The sequence below is a fragment of the Symphodus melops genome (genome assembly GCF_947650265.1).
Source record: "Symphodus melops genome assembly, chromosome: 19".
In the NCBI taxonomy this organism is placed as follows: domain Eukaryota; kingdom Metazoa; phylum Chordata; class Actinopteri; order Labriformes; family Labridae; genus Symphodus; species Symphodus melops.
The window spans coordinates 12110529-12125859 of NC_136709.1; the positions used below are offsets into that span (position 1 = coordinate 12110529).

The following is a 15331-nucleotide window of genomic DNA, read 5'->3' on the forward strand; positions in this document are numbered from 1 at the left end:
CAGCGGCAGTGGCTGACAGATGCAACCCCAGTGCAAGGGGGACTTGATTAAACACACACACCTATACACATGCTGGGACACACACATACACACACCTGTATCCAGCATTTCTTAAATGCACAAAAGCACACAGCAGGAGATAGGCTCTTTGATGAGCCAGGGCTAGAGGTTGATGAGAAGGGGCACTGCAGCCTGATTCAGCTAGCTCAGGGTCAACCAGGAGTGTATGTGGGACTGTGTATGTAACTGTGTGTGTGTGTGTGTGTGTGTGTGTGTGTGTGTGTGTGTGTGTGTGTGTGTGTGTGTGTGAGAGTGAGTGAGTGTGTGTGTGTGTGAGTGAGTGTGTGTGTGTGTGTGTGTGTGTTTATTAGTCACATTGTGTGATATTATACGACTGACTCATTTGGCACACACCTCCAAACATGGGTGCTCTTCAACATGCAGTGACTAAAAGTAAAGTAAAAAAACAATACATACAATCTACACATTTCGGGCTTATTTCTGTTAAATAAATTGATTTCCTTCTGCAAAATAAATGTATATCATATCTTATTCATCCCAAAGCTTGATAATGAAATCGTTGCAGCAGCGAGGAATCAAAACAAAGATTAATGTGCTGTTCGGCTCTCAGGCCCTGCTGTCATGTCATCTGTTATTCTCAGACAAGAGCTTCGTGGTAATGCGGTTAGACCTCACAACAATGCTTAATCACAACAAACCACATTAGGCCAAAGGTAATTGTGTTTGCTTGGTATATGCATGAGCCAATCTGTTTCGCTGCTGCCAATGACGAGGGGATTGGGATGGGTAGGGGGGCGTTCCAATTTGGGGTTGGGGGGGGCGCGGAGGTGTACAACCAAAATAGTCTTGTTTACCTCCAATGTCTGGCTCCACCTTATCGAGTTACAAAGCTGCTGCTGCAAGTCAGATTGGCCTCTGATCGATCGGAGCTCTGATGGCAGGAGGCAGCGTGACTGACAGTCTGACAAGGATCTCAGACCGGAGCTGAGTAATGCATGTCATGTAATTTTCCCGGATACACCTGAGGTTTGCTTTTTCGTCTGGAAGGGTAAACGACAGAGCTGATTTTATCACTTCTGCCACCTGCACTATGGTAAACTGGACATTTTCCACATCAAAGGGTAGTAAATGTCACATTTAAATTTTTGAAAGGGGCAGCAATTCATGTGAAATGACAAAGAGTCTCTCAACATTTAGAAAAACTGGTACTTTTATTATCCAGCTTGCAACCAAGCAACTTAAAAAGTGATAGAATATGAATGTGACAGAGTTAGCATAAATATACTAAAGATACTGAAAATTGTATTCCACACAGTATCAGATTAAATAAGAGTCTCTTTTGGTCAGACAGAGAGGATGCATGCAGGTCTAAAGACCCTACTGGACCCACAGAGCAGGTCACATGGGGTAGAACTGCGAGGCGGCCTCAGATGACTGGATCTCCACCTGAGCCATCTTGAACTGGGTGCATTGCAGCCATTTGCGAAGAGCAAATGGAGGGGTACCTGAAGTCTGGCCCTGCAGACACTGGTGGTTCACACGGTTCTGGATGGCCTGGAGACGCAACTGCAACCCTGCAGATAGATGCTGAAGAAGCAAGACAAGCACAAAAAAATGAAAACATTATGGTCGAAATCATTTAAAGACTACATTAGCTTGCTTTATTTGACAAATCTTTATGTATAATGACAAAGGTTTTAGAAGGCCCACCTTAAGGTTTGACTGAATCATGGGTAACCACATTGGAATAAGCTATAGGGGAAAAAAAGGAGATGTCTAAATTCATCTATAAATTAATCTTATACTGTATAATCTATGTAGATAAATACTATGGAGCAAACCTTGACAAAGATGGTTGAGTTGCATTCCTGCAGGGCTTCCATCAAACTAATGACGTGAAGACACACCATCTCCACCATCTGTGAGAAGAAAATAAATAATTTCACAAATTAACAAGCGTTCCACTCTCCCGAACCCCTTTTACTTCCACAGCTAAGCTAGTTTTTAACGTACTCCTGAGTCTATCAATAAAGATGATGATAATGAGACCCCAGGTGGAGTATGCAAAAGCAGAGCCCTCACCACTTTATTATGGGCCATGAGCTGAAGGATGCTGGGTGTAACCCGACTCCAGAACTCCAGGCCAGTGAGGATGGCACTGGAGGAAAACTCAGTCTGGTTTTGGTTAAGCAGGGATGGAGCAGCAGCTGCCTGCTCACAGTAGATGGTCCACAGCTGGGCGAACATGAAGGCGTGGAACAAAGAGCACATGTGCAGCACCGACGTCTGGGCGACATAAAAAATAGAACAGGAACATGTCATATTAACAAAACCAAACCTGGGTTGAGTCATTTAGAAGGATTTGTTCCTGCCAGACCTTTGACTGCTCTGGGAAACCGATGAGAATGACTATAAGATGATCTGCAATGTGGGAACCAGCATCTAGAGGGATAGGCATACACGCGGTGGAGCCCTGGTGCAGGGCACAATGTGTCAGCGAGCCCAAAAGCAGCCAAGACAGCTGACGGATGTGGGACACACACTCAATGAATTCTTTTGGTCTGTAGAGAAAAAAAACTGGTTTAGAAAACAGCCCACAATTTATTTCCACATACATTAAAGGGTTTCACTGAATATTCAACTTTCAAGAAGTGACGCTGATGTGTGTTGGTTTAACCAGGTTACATTTCTTAATTTGGTTAATGATGTCTGCTTTTAAAACGCAACACTGTCAATAAAAAAATAAAAATTAAAAGCTATTCACAGGCTAGAAAGAGAATTTCTTTGTATTTAAATGTTTAAAATTGTTTTATATTAGTCTTGGATGGTTGTCTCCCAAATCTTAACCCTGCATGACACGCTCAGGGTCCAATACTGACATATTGCTGTATTACTGTATTCCAGGTAGTAGACCAATTGAAGGATGTCTGACTACATCTACTTAATTATTTATGAGCAGACACAGATAAGTCCATAACTGAAGAGAAATTATCACATTAGAAACAAATGCTTATGTTAACATTAAAATACATCAATGAAAACACTTAAAGAACATTACTAGCTAGCATTATAATATCTAAGAATTCAAACATTTTCCCCATGGCACTTAATACTACAAAACACAAATCTTAGCTTTCAGCCTCAGAAAAAATGGCTGAGTATTAGTGGCTGAATTCTAACAACACCGGTTGTCTGATTTTAGCTAGATGGTGATCAAATAGTTGTTATAACCTAAAATAAGACTAGATTTCTCCACTCAGTTTTACTATCCTTTCTATTTTTAGTAGCTGAGACATGGTGCAAAAATAATGATTTGTCATGAACCCTAAATGTACAACTTAAAACTTGGAATCAAGAGGTATGACATTAAAATGACATAATAGCTTCCTATCCCAAGCTTGACGTTACAGTTTAATTGCTGCTGTCCAAATATTGTTGATTAAAAACTCGGTATTACGAAGAAAAAAAAAGACAACAGGTTTATATGTGCCTGTATTTTTTTGTCATTCTTACCCTTGCTGCATGGTGGATGGCGGGTGATAGAGCCAGGGAAGATAACGGACCACGGCTTTGTTATCGCGGTGATTGCCTTTGCTGATCTCCATGGCGGCAACTTGTGCCAAGCCCACTTTCAGGTTGCCGCCGAAAGTGTCCTCATGCAGGGGCTGACAGCAAGCTTTCATATGGCTCTGCATAAATTATGCAGAGTAAGGCACAAAAGATGAAGCAGAACAATATAAAATATGGAAGACTGCTTTTGATAAGATAAGCAAGTTTTGGCACTCAGATTAGAGAACAAGACTTACTTTAAGTTTGGTTAGCGTGTGCATATCTGCAATAAAGTCCAGAAGTTCACTTATATATTGTCTCATGCACTCCATGGCTGCTGTTGTGCACTGCGGGGAACAAAAACAGTTTATCCTTTAGGAGGATTCACAGCGGGGTCTCATTTTGCCCCATGCTGTTTTATGAGGCTAATTCTAATAAGAGCCAAGAACACAAACAACTAAAGCCTTACCCCCGGCGGCGTGGCGATCATGTGCTTTTGGATGATGGTGGATTCTGCTAGCCGTGTACCAATATCTGCACAAACAAACTGAGAGATTCCGTAGGTTTTAACTTTTATTCAAAATGAAGCACTGTGATTATATTGCTTTCTTGTTAAGGGATGTACACTCATGATGGTATAGTTACCTGAACCAGCAGTAACAAGTTTGTGTCAGGCAGAGGCGACTTGAACTTGAGAGCTTGCAGAAGCTCTAACACCACAATGCGGGACATGTAGAACTTATCTCTCTCCTGGATGCAAAAAGGAGAAAAGAGAGTAGAGTAAATGTACTGATGCAGCAAGGCTGCTTTTTTTTTTCTTTTATCACTCTTCCTTACTCATGCTGCAAGGGGAGCAAAAACTCTGTAGTCTGAATAGAAGAGGAAGGACAGGCAGTGAGAGGAGGGAGGGAGACAGAGAATAGACAGAGAATGGAGAGGCTGAGGAGTAGATTTAGGCCAGTCCAGATCTCTCCTCCCTGAGTCCCAGGCAGCTCAGATGAGGCTGTCAGGCTGCCTTCTCCCTCCCTGAGGACAGGCTGCTCTCTTTGTTCATCCCCTCCACACAAAGCCCAGCTGCCTGTTTACAAACCACACTGTCATCTTCTGGCTTCCACTTTGCCTCTTTCTTTTCCTTTATGCAGTCATGTTTGCTTATGTTTGGCTTAGGCACATGCTCGTACAATGTGGAGCTGCTTCCCACATTTCTCTCTGTGTGGCTTGTTAATGCGCATACCTGTAGCGGCACTCTCATGATTAAAACTTATTGGAGCATATCCATTTGGTAAATAGCAAATCGTAAGCTGCCCCCTAAGCTAGAGGGCCAAGCTAATAGTGAAGTGCAGCTATGACAAATGGTGCATGCTGTGAAAAACTTTGGCAAGACTGAAAAACCTGACTTTGTGTCCTCAAACCTGACCTCCAAAGATTGAAAAAAATCCGACCTGTGCTTCTATCACCTTTCCATAAAAAAAAAAAACTGCAAAGGACAGGTTCCAAAAGCAATAGCTCATAGTGAGTCCGGGTTGTTGAAAAAGTGGATATTATATGGTGAGGAATTATGGAAGGAGAAGAAAATCAATACTGCAGGAGACATAAAGCATGCAGCGTTGACAGTGGTGTAGGGCCAAGGATCCATCTGGACCAACAGTGCAGACAGGCCTGGCTCCATCTCTGTCTGAGACAGCCACTCAGAAACACGCCATACATCCTCAGCCCCTAGCACACCAACTAATCATGTTAATCAATACTGGCTGATTGCCTACTTAATCATGTGTGACACGTGGCCACATTTCTGGCCAGCTGGAGACTTGGGGAGTAGGTTCAGCACCAGAAGAGTGATGAGCGAGAGGCCTGGGAACAGGAGCTTTTTAATGCAGCAGATTAGTTTAAAAGGCTTAACTCTTTCGTGACAGCATAAATAATGAATGTTAGCACATGCTTTTCTTCCACAACCAACAAAAAGTCATGTAAACAGGCTTAACTGTACCTTATTGAAGGCTTTATAACACAGTCCACATAGCTCGACAAGGTAGGAGAGACTGAACATGCCATACTGGATGACAAAGCTCAGCAGTTTGGAGGACGGCTCCAGAAGGCTCTGAAGGATGGAAAAGTAGTGGAAAAAGTTTGATATTAAAAGGACAGAATTTGAACTTTAAGTATGAAAAGTTTGTCTAAGCTTACCCGGGTTGCATTTGTAGTTGGGATTTTCAGCAGACAAATGATAATCCTCAAGCTGGAATCCATTGGGCACTAATGACACAAACAGATTTAAAAACAAGAAAAATGGAAAAAACTGAAAAATGTCAACGGCTAAAGTGATTTCATGGTGCATTCCCTTATTCCTGGATTTGGTGTTGTAAATTTGATTATTGCAAATTAATCTGACCTTCAAGGTCAAAAGGCGTCAGAGTCAAATGTATTACATTTTTTAAATTTGTCCTATTGAGCCTGACAAGGACACGAGAGATGCTCTTTCCTTGGGACTTAATCACATTAAACCACATCAGAGCATGACTAAGTGACTGGAAGATTTGATATCTACCTTTAGAGGAAGCACAGAGGGCAGCTTTGTGAGGAAGGTCTGGAACTGGTTGCAGATTGTCGTCCACAGGTTACTAGGAGAGTCCATGGGGAGAGCCTCCATGAAGGTGGCAATGTTTTCCAGGCAGTGAAGCATTGTGCCCCCTGCTGGCAGACTCTTCTTGTTGTTCAGGCCCTGGAGGGCACAGAGGCATATAACCATAACAGGGTTATATAATGACATTCTATAAGCGAAGATTTTTCCATTTAACTGATCATTCCATCCTGATCAATCACAATGCTCATGATCAAAGCGGAGGATGTAGGACACTAAAGCACAGATGATTGCTTGAATTAGCTCATGCATCATGGGGGTCTTATCTGTGTCATTTGTTTAGCGTAGCAGCAACAATAAAGTGGTACAGTGGTGCAGAGTGATGCCGGTTGTCTTCAATGCTCAAGTGATTTGTTGTTTTAAAAAAGCTTATGCTGTGCATGTAGCTGCAGTCACAAAGACCATCGCTTTGACAAGTGCTCCTCCTGCTGGTGCAAAGAGTCAGCACAGTTAAATGGAATAGAATATCACCTCCAGCAGCATGTTGAGTGCAGCAACCGAGCTCAATTCATTAAAATCTATCAGGGAGGACGCGAGGGTTCGCAGAAAACTTCCATCTGTACGAAAGAGAGACATACATACAAGGCTTAATAAAACGATTAACCAGTGGCAACATTAAAAAACTCCAGGGAACTTTCTTTTAAAATAATACTCTGATAACAAATAAAAAACCTGACAACAAAGCGGTCAGAGTTTGTTTTAAGTCAAGACTGTGTTGTGTCTTTAAAGGCATTTGAAATACTTAAAAGAGAGTTCCTGGGAGATTATCTCGTCATTTATGTCCTCATGTATCCTGATGCAAAAAAAATAACACTTCTATGAATTTTGGCAGTGCTCCATTCTTTGCCATTTTTAAAATCTATTAAGTTGGTTTTACTATTATAGAAAAACCCAAGTGTTAGTATTATGGTGATGTGACATGATAAATAATATGACTTTACTACAAGTTTGAATATGTCTAAACAGACAGTTGTAAGCAGCTGGGGCCTCGAGTAGAACGAGCAGACCTTTGATGTTGCTCTGGAAGAGTTGGGGTAAGATGCCATTAGGGGCCAGCTGGTGAAACACACAGCGGAGGAACTGCTTGGCTACACCTGCCACATTCCCAGGGATCAACATACTGCAAAAAATGATAAGAAAAAGAAGTTTGACAGACTGCCACACTTCACATTTAACATTAAACTCATCTTTAAGCAGAGTGAATATTTGAACAGTATCGATTTTAATGTCTCATACCTCTCAGCTTGTCCAGAAAAATTGGCACTGGATGCCAACCTGAAAGAAGTTAAAGCAGTGGATTAGGACTCGAGGGGATGAATTATGCATGAGCTCTAAGGGTGAGTTATAAAAACTTCATTTAACGGTGAAGTGCTGTGTGGACGTGGTCCGCTGGAGAGTTTGTACCTGCCCACAGACTGCATGATGTCGAGGAGCATTGGAGCGGCCAAATCAGGGCTGAGGTGGATGAACATGGAGAGGACAACCACTGCTAGGCCGAGAGTCTCCTCGTCGTATTCCTCCAACACTGCTGCGCAGTCACGACACCTGGGGCAACACAGAACAGTAAACCAGGACACTTTAAGAATTAAGATGATTCGTTTAAATACATAAAGCTGTTGACTGAGTCCTTTACCTATCAGACATTGTGGTTGGCTGCTCATCAATGAACTCTTCAGGTGCAGGAACGAACATACTGACTGTGCTCGGTGCAGAGAGCAAACTGGTCTTTGTAGGACCTGCAGAAGAACAGAATAGTGACAAGAAAAAAAACAAGGGTTTGCTTAAAGAAAGATTCAGCTAATTCATTCTGATCATCATCTATGATCTTAATAACACAGTGTGTCTATTAATCTCCTCAGTGACGTATTCTAGGATTAAAAAGGAGAAAAGTGTGAAGTGACTGACCTGTGTCCCAGGTGCTGATGTTGTGTGGCGCACTGGACTGATGCTCCAGCTGTCTCTTCATCAGCTGACTCATTGTCAGAGCTCCGAGAGAGCCTCGCTTCACCTGACGGTACTGAGCTACAGAGAGACAAATACAACATAGAGGTTCAAATACCTACAAAGACATCAAAAAGGGAACGTGATCTTAACATGGAAATATTTGAAAACAAAAGACATGTTCAGTGTCATTTAAAAAAATCAGACAGAAACTTCTACCAAGCTCAGTATTTGTACAAATAATAAAAACTAATTTAAAATTTCTTAGTTTTTTCCACATTTTATTATGAATTTAACTCTTTTACAGTATGTTTTATTATGGGATTTTATCGCATGATTCCAGGTCTTCTATTGAGTTTCCATTGGTAATGTACTGGACAGCAAATAGATCATTTCAAAAGATTATTTATTTTTAAGGCCCTCACAAATAATTCACAAAAATTAAATGTACTAATATTAACCAAAGAGACTGACGTAAAGTAAAGTATTTGGATCCTACTTGACACTGAAGAGCGGTGGCTTGTTTCAGGAATAGCAGCTTCAAGTGTTGGGGCTGAGGCAGATTCTCGTGGCATTTCCAATGTAGATAGAACTTTGTGATCTGTAAGGCAGTAAGGGTAAATAATGGGCATGGCATTTGGGCAGGATTATATAAATTTCAATATGCCAGTGAAAAATAAACTCATATAAAATAATATAGAGATTTAGAGGTAATGAGCACTTACTGTATTTTGATACCACCTGGAGCTCATTTTAGATTGTTAAATGCTAATTTATTAAGAGTGCTTATGTAAGTGATTTTTTTTTGTTTTTGTTTGTTTGTGTGCTCTTATAATCCTACACCAATCTGTGTTCGAAAGCTGTTTCTTCTTCACAACAAATTACAGTGCTTTAGTACATATTCAGATCATTTTATCTGCATGCCTTGCTTCCATTGGTCTTTTTTAGGTGGAGTATGGTGAGGAGAGCTATGGTGCTGACTTGTTTAAGTTTTGTGACCGATCACAGTGAACATTTAGCTTGAACTTATTATCAAAATACTCCAATATTACATGTATCTTTGTGAGGCTGCTTAAAAAAGGCTGCACTATATCAGCTTATGTGTATGTAATTCTAACTATAAACTCTATTATATATATAACCCATGTTACATGTTAACATGCAAAACCATGTGGTTCATAACAACATCAGAACAGATTTTTTTTTTTTGAAAAGGACCAATCAAGATGACCAACACAAATGCTATATATGAACATTTCTTCCTGTACAAAGTAAAAATATTGTAAGAGTTTGAAAGCAAGTTCGAAAGTTTGTTTAATTATTAAAAGTTATAAATGAGGTAGACGTCCTCAAATCTACAGGGAGTCCAGTGAAAACCAGTGAATGCCTGGAACCAAGAATAAACACTCCAGCAAGATGGAAACAAGACCCAAATGATTTCTCGAGAATAAATAAAGGTAAAATGAAAATTTTATTCAATTAAACTCGGTGTTATCTTATCTGATCTTATCTGAAATTACAAATGACACACTTTCAACCACACTGGTCAAAAGACGATTATCTTGCTCTCTTCAAATGCACAGAAATAACCTCAACTCTTTGACATCTCCTAGCAGTCGGCTCTCTTCTCCTTACCTGTCTCTGTGGTCTGCTCTCCGCCCAGCTTGTCGAACATATTGAACGTGATGTCCAGATATTCCCTCTGGATGGCACTGACAGCTATCTTTCTCTGCTTCCGTTGTCGAGGAACAATCTGGATTTTAAACTCTGCCTCATCGTTATCCTCCCCTCCATCATTGTCAGGTTTTAGATCACTGTCCACTTCATCCCCCATGTCGTCCTCGTCCTCATCATCCCCATACTCCTCTTCTTCATCATTGCTGACGCTCTTGCTTATTTCCGGTGAGGAGAGAGGCTCTGTGTTGTCCTCTGGGATGTCTAAAAAGATGGTTCTACCAGAGGGAGATGTTCCAGGTCCCATCCCGATCTTTACATCCTCCAGGGTAATGGGCATATCATCTAGAGAGGAGTAAGGTACATGTGGGGTCTTCCTCAGCAGGTCTCTCTTCTGCTTCAGGGTCATGGGGCTTTCGTGACAGATATTTTCCACACGGTCGGGGAGATCCAAAGAGGTGCTGGGAGTCACACGGTTGGACATTTTTTCCACGAAGCCAGGAAGTTCTGGGGTCTTTTTGCCAGTGGAACAGTCCTCGACACTTACCTGAACCACAGGAGACAGCCGCAAAGTGTTGCTACTTGCAGGAGAAGCAGAGACCTTTGGACTCCCGTTGAATTTGGAGGCGATGATGGTGTTAAGGTCAAACTCCTCGTCACTCTCTACAATCCTCAGAGGAGGCAGCGGTTCAAATACTAAAGAGTCGCTATCGGACATGGAGAGCAGGGAGTGTTTTTCAGGGATGGAGGTGCAGTCGGAGGAGAGATCGATAAGGTCCTGGTCTTCTTTTCCCTGAGCTGATCCTCCCAGCGAACCCTGTTCCAACTTGTCATCAAACGTCTCCATGCAGCTGAGGCGGACTTCGGGGATGACAGGTTTTGAGATGTCCGACTGTCCACCTCGAGAGCCTCGCCGATCTACAACATCAAGGCCCTCAACCCAAACAGAAGAGCCGCCGGACGATCCCTTGCCATGACGCCTGTTGTGGGACATGGCTGAAGAGGGGGGCAGGATCACAGGGGGCGCCTGCAGGTCACAGCGATCGATGCACGATTTACGTCGATGTTCATCCAGATTGAATAGGATGGAGTCTGTGTTTGAAATGTCCAGAGATTTCTGTTTGTGCATGGCCTGAAGGCGCTTCTTTCTCGTACTCTCTTCCCTCACACAGTGCAGGATGCTGTCCTGAAGGGCGCTGGCTTCACGGTACTCTGAAAGCTCAATTTCACCTGACACAAGGAGGAAAAGGGACTTTTTATCTGCAAGCCTCCTGCAACCTCGAAAGGAACATGACACAAAACACAAAAAATATATATACAATTTGAAAGCCTATGTTTCTTACTTTTCTTGGCATTTAGCTCCACCGGCTGATACTTCACTGACTTGCTGCCCCCGATCCTCTTCAAACGGGCAAAGAAGGTCTGAGACTCCTTGTTAGCAGCTCCAGTTGGTGTGTCATGGACATCTGACTCATCAAATACACTGTCCTCTTCTGAGATAGAGAAAACAAGTGACATCAGATCTGCATGTAAGTGCCAAACAGATGCGCTGTGGGAGATACATTAATGGGGTAGGTTAATCTTTACTTTAATTAAAGGGATACTTCATCCATTTGTATGAAGCTTTGTATCATTAGAAACATGGTAGTAGTGTTTAATGGTCATGAATCCAGCCCTCATTTTGCCCTGATATGAGAAAAATATATTTTTCTTTGCCTGCAAGTTTTCTTCATGTGATGCAATATGACGCTTTTTGCATCACATGAAGAAAACTTGCAGGCAAAGAAAAACATATTTTTCTCGTCTCAGGGCAAAATGAGGGTTGGATTCACGACCATTCAACACTACTACCATGTTTCTAATGATACACAGCTTCATGCAAATGGGTGAAGTATCCCTTTAACTTTTGAAAATTTAAATATATGTCATAAAGTCATTAAGCAAAGGTCTTAGGCTTCATTACAGCCAGTTGCTATGTCAAACAAATAATCATTATTGGTAGACACCTGTGTAGCTGTGTAGCTGGCAACTGTTGAAATCAACATTATTTTACTACTTTAGGTCGCTTTACCTTTTTCTTTCTCGCTGTAGCGGCTCATGTTGGAGTTGTCACTGTAGAGCGGTCCGGCTGTAGTGTGTGGACGACAGCTGTGATACTGGGCATTTAAAGTGTTGATAGTGATGTGGATCAAATGGAGAACCACTTTACTGCCATCCATGTCTCTATAAGGGTACTGTGGTGCATAGAAAAATATAACAAGGTCATGTTGTATTCATTTCAGACCATTTGTAAATTATTTGGAACATCATAAAACTTTAGAAAATGTGTAAACGGTGGGTGGCTTAATATTTTATTGAAGACATTGAATGAAGTGAGTACCTTATAGAGGATAACCAGCAGAGCTTTGAGCCACATCTGTCTGATGTGCGGCTTCAGGGCCCAAAGAGAGCATCGAGGTGGCTGCTGGAAGTAGTGTCTCAGCTGAGGACAGGTGCAGTACTTCAACACCTGGACCACAAGAGGGAGCAGCTGCTTCCCTAAGCTTATATTGTAATCCATTACCTGAAAGAAATGCCAGTTAAACCTATTTTATCTGGTTTTGTTTTTTTTCACTTTCTACATACAACTTGGAAGTACTGGAAATAATAAGCAGATAATACATTATATGTCAGTTACTTGTGCAATGCCAGCAATGAAGCCATTAAAGCAGGTGGAGGTGCGCATCTTCTGAGGTGCGATCATAAAGCAGCCCTCCTGTTGGTCATATCCCAGCAGCACATACAGATGACGCTTCACTGTGTTGAAAGCTTTGGCGCTGCCGATGTCTGCCTCAGCACTGCTCTTGTCTTTGGCCATGAATTTCATTAGCACCATGATGAGCTGGTGCACAGTTTGATGGTCAATGCCGGCGTCCTCGGGAAGCAGGTCTCTAATAACTGAGTCGTCCTCAGGAGATGGGGTTTGGCCTGAAAGAGGGGCTGAAGTGTCAGGGTTAGAAGGCGGAAAGGAGGAAACATGTTGCGAACAGAGGAGGTGATGGAAAGAGGGGAGGGCGCAGGAACAGGGGGATGAAGGTTACAGCACAGAGGTAGGGGGAGTCAACTTGAGAGGTGAAAGAATCAACATGCAAAACAAATAAATCAGTGCAACATGGGTATGGAAAATGGAGTAAACACAAAACAAGACACTCTCCTGTGTTAAAAAACAAAGGGCAAGCCTGAGCAAGGATGGCAAAAATGAACACTGCTTTTTTAAAGTTTACGTTTAACGGTGATCTACTTTCTCTCCTATATGATGAGATTATGAAGAACAATATTATATGGTTTAGATTTAATGGTTATTTACCTGGCAGGACTTTCTCTATCATATCTCCCAGTGTCGGAGCAGAGTGCTCTTGCCTTGTAAGCCTCAAAGCTAAAAACCACATATGAAGAACATGATTTAGAGAATATACAGGGGGAATAGTGCAGGACATGTGTGTGAGTTTCATTGGCATCTAACAAGTGCTAAGACAAACAAACAACCATGAAGGAACTGACTTTTATGGCCTCAAAACACTATGAAATCCATAAGCTTTTAAAAACAAGGTCATCCTGAACAAAGTAACAAAAAAAGCACATTTAATCTCCCAAAATTTCAAACAAAGCGTCCCAGACTTGACAGTGAGATGAAAGTTGAGAAAAAACAAGTAAGGAAAGAAACATTGGGGAAAAGGAACTGCAATAGGGTAAAGTATTTGCAAATAAAAGAGCATTTGGTTTCTAATGATGGGAAGAGAAATGAGCATTGATCACCACATTAGGACTAAGCAGACAGTGGCACTTGTCAATACACATAGGAAGGAAGGTAAACCAAAGTCTCTGCAGGTATTTGCAATCACTGTTAGACTACAGAATGAGTGAAAATGATACAGGTTCAGATTTTAATCAACAGACGGACACACTGGCTGATCTGTTTTACTCACGAAGTCGGTTGCTTAGCGATTCAGGGAGCGAAAATGCTCTTTTAGACTCAGTCGGGGCTCCCTTCACACTGTCACGGAGGGAACGCACACTCTTCTGCCTATTCCTCGCAAAACGGGCCCTTCTTATCTTCCACATGGCAGCATCACTGAGGTTTGCTACATTGGTTCGTACGGCTGTGATTGCTGTCAAAAGAAAGGTCATAACATGAGTGTGGAGCATTGTATAGCTAGAATATTTCAATTACATTAAACATGATGTCAAACAACAAGCAGGTTCAAAGAGTGTGGATGAAGAGACAGAATAATGTACTTGTGGGGAAAGGGAACTCCTTGTTGCAGTCTAGGTGCAGCTGAGCCTCCAGAGATAATGTTTCGAAGCGGTTGACAAAGAACTCCCAGCTTAGGGCAGGAATGTCTTTTTTAAGGAAGTGAAGCAGCAGAAGTTTGCTGAGGATGATGGGACGATCCCTCACCACAGTGTCAAACTGGAAATCCAGGCAAAGGCACAAGCCCTGGAGAACAATAAACCACACAAACAGTTAGATTCAGTCAGGCTCTGTCAATACTATTATAAAAAAAGATACATTGTGGTCAAGTAAAGAAATGTAAAGTGTCAAAGCAGGACATGGATACGCAGACACTTGACCACATGAGTGTATACAAAATCAAATCTTATTTTTATGTTGGTTTGATTTACTTTTTTTCATTGTTATTATGTTCATTCTGACTTCAGGAACAAATAACATCTAATCTGTTTATGCTTTGGACAAAATATTCAACCTTTAGTGTTTCATTTATGGTCAATCCAGTTGAAAAGTCTGATGCTTATCAGTGGATTTGTAAAATTGCCTAAAACTGCTCAAAATTCCCTGTTTAGGAGAATTTCCCACTTCAGTTTGACAGTAATGAGCTCACCTGTAGGGCTGGCCTCTTGATGGTGTCCAGCAGCAGCCTGGCCCGGGTGGCCACAGCTGGGTTAACGTCCTCCACAGAGGCCAGGAAGCAGCAGAAAGCGTGGGCGAGAGAATATTTCAGCAGGTGGTTCTTCGTCACTGCACCGATGTCCAAAAACCGACACAGCACCGCTACCTTTTCCACTGGAAGGTTTCATGAAAGTACGGAGTGAAAGAGAGAGAGTAATAATACAGTTAACGAAGGAAACCACGCTAATATTCTTGAATGTCGGGTTTGTCAAATGTGTTCAAAGAGACGTTTTCTTTGTGTACAAAATTAGCAAATCCTAATTTTAGAAATAGAGATACTTGAAGTGACTTTTGGCCTCTAGAAACAATCTGATTTAAATCTAAAAATAGTTACTTTACTCTGAAATCCATAAACTCATCCACCCTGGGCTGATGACTAACACACCATGTTCACCACTAGGTGTCGTTGTGGAGTTAAGAGACTCTACAGAACAAAAGCACATTGCATTTTAGCTCCGTCTAAATATATTTTTTAAATATTATGATTCATGTCCAGAATTTAATTTTTTTCTTTTAGTGCTGCTTATCAAAGGCTGTTATACAATGTGTTATGAACATCA

At 41.7% G+C, this 15331-nt stretch overlaps 1 protein-coding gene across 5 annotated transcripts in view; it reads right to left on the minus strand.

The window, feature by feature from the left end:
- Positions 1-1213: 1213 nt before the first annotated feature.
- unc79 (unc-79 homolog, NALCN channel complex subunit) overlaps positions 1214-15331 on the minus strand; it is a 31878-nt gene continuing 17760 nt past the window's right edge. Inside the window, exons 24-51 of one of the 5 annotated variants that reach the window (XM_079369466.1) lie at positions 14704-14885; positions 14099-14300; positions 13789-13971; positions 13170-13238; positions 12501-12802; positions 12204-12386; positions 11895-12057; positions 11167-11316; positions 9785-11053; positions 8649-8750; positions 8114-8230; positions 7842-7944; positions 7613-7753; positions 7445-7483; positions 7216-7328; positions 6680-6765; positions 6116-6289; positions 5755-5823; positions 5558-5668; positions 4216-4320; positions 4040-4117; positions 3828-3917; positions 3535-3710; positions 2399-2582; positions 2104-2307; positions 1863-1940; positions 1732-1773; positions 1214-1608 (exon numbers count right to left, since the gene is read on the minus strand). In XM_079369466.1, the coding sequence (XP_079225592.1) occupies positions 1420-1608; positions 1732-1773; positions 1863-1940; positions 2104-2307; positions 2399-2582; positions 3535-3710; positions 3828-3917; positions 4040-4117; positions 4216-4320; positions 5558-5668; positions 5755-5823; positions 6116-6289; positions 6680-6765; positions 7216-7328; positions 7445-7483; positions 7613-7753; positions 7842-7944; positions 8114-8230; positions 8649-8750; positions 9785-11053; positions 11167-11316; positions 11895-12057; positions 12204-12386; positions 12501-12802; positions 13170-13238; positions 13789-13971; positions 14099-14300; positions 14704-14885 (4904 nt within the window). In that variant the 3' untranslated portion in view covers positions 1214-1419. The remainder of the gene's footprint in view (positions 1609-1731; positions 1774-1862; positions 1941-2103; positions 2308-2398; positions 2583-3534; positions 3711-3827; positions 3918-4039; positions 4118-4215; positions 4321-5557; positions 5669-5754; positions 5824-6115; positions 6290-6679; positions 6766-7215; positions 7329-7444; positions 7484-7612; positions 7754-7841; positions 7945-8113; positions 8231-8648; positions 8751-9784; positions 11054-11166; positions 11317-11894; positions 12058-12203; positions 12387-12500; positions 12803-13169; positions 13239-13788; positions 13972-14098; positions 14301-14703; positions 14886-15331) is intronic. The other 4 variants (XM_079369467.1, XM_079369469.1, XM_079369468.1 and 1 more) reach the window with 4 other exon arrangements.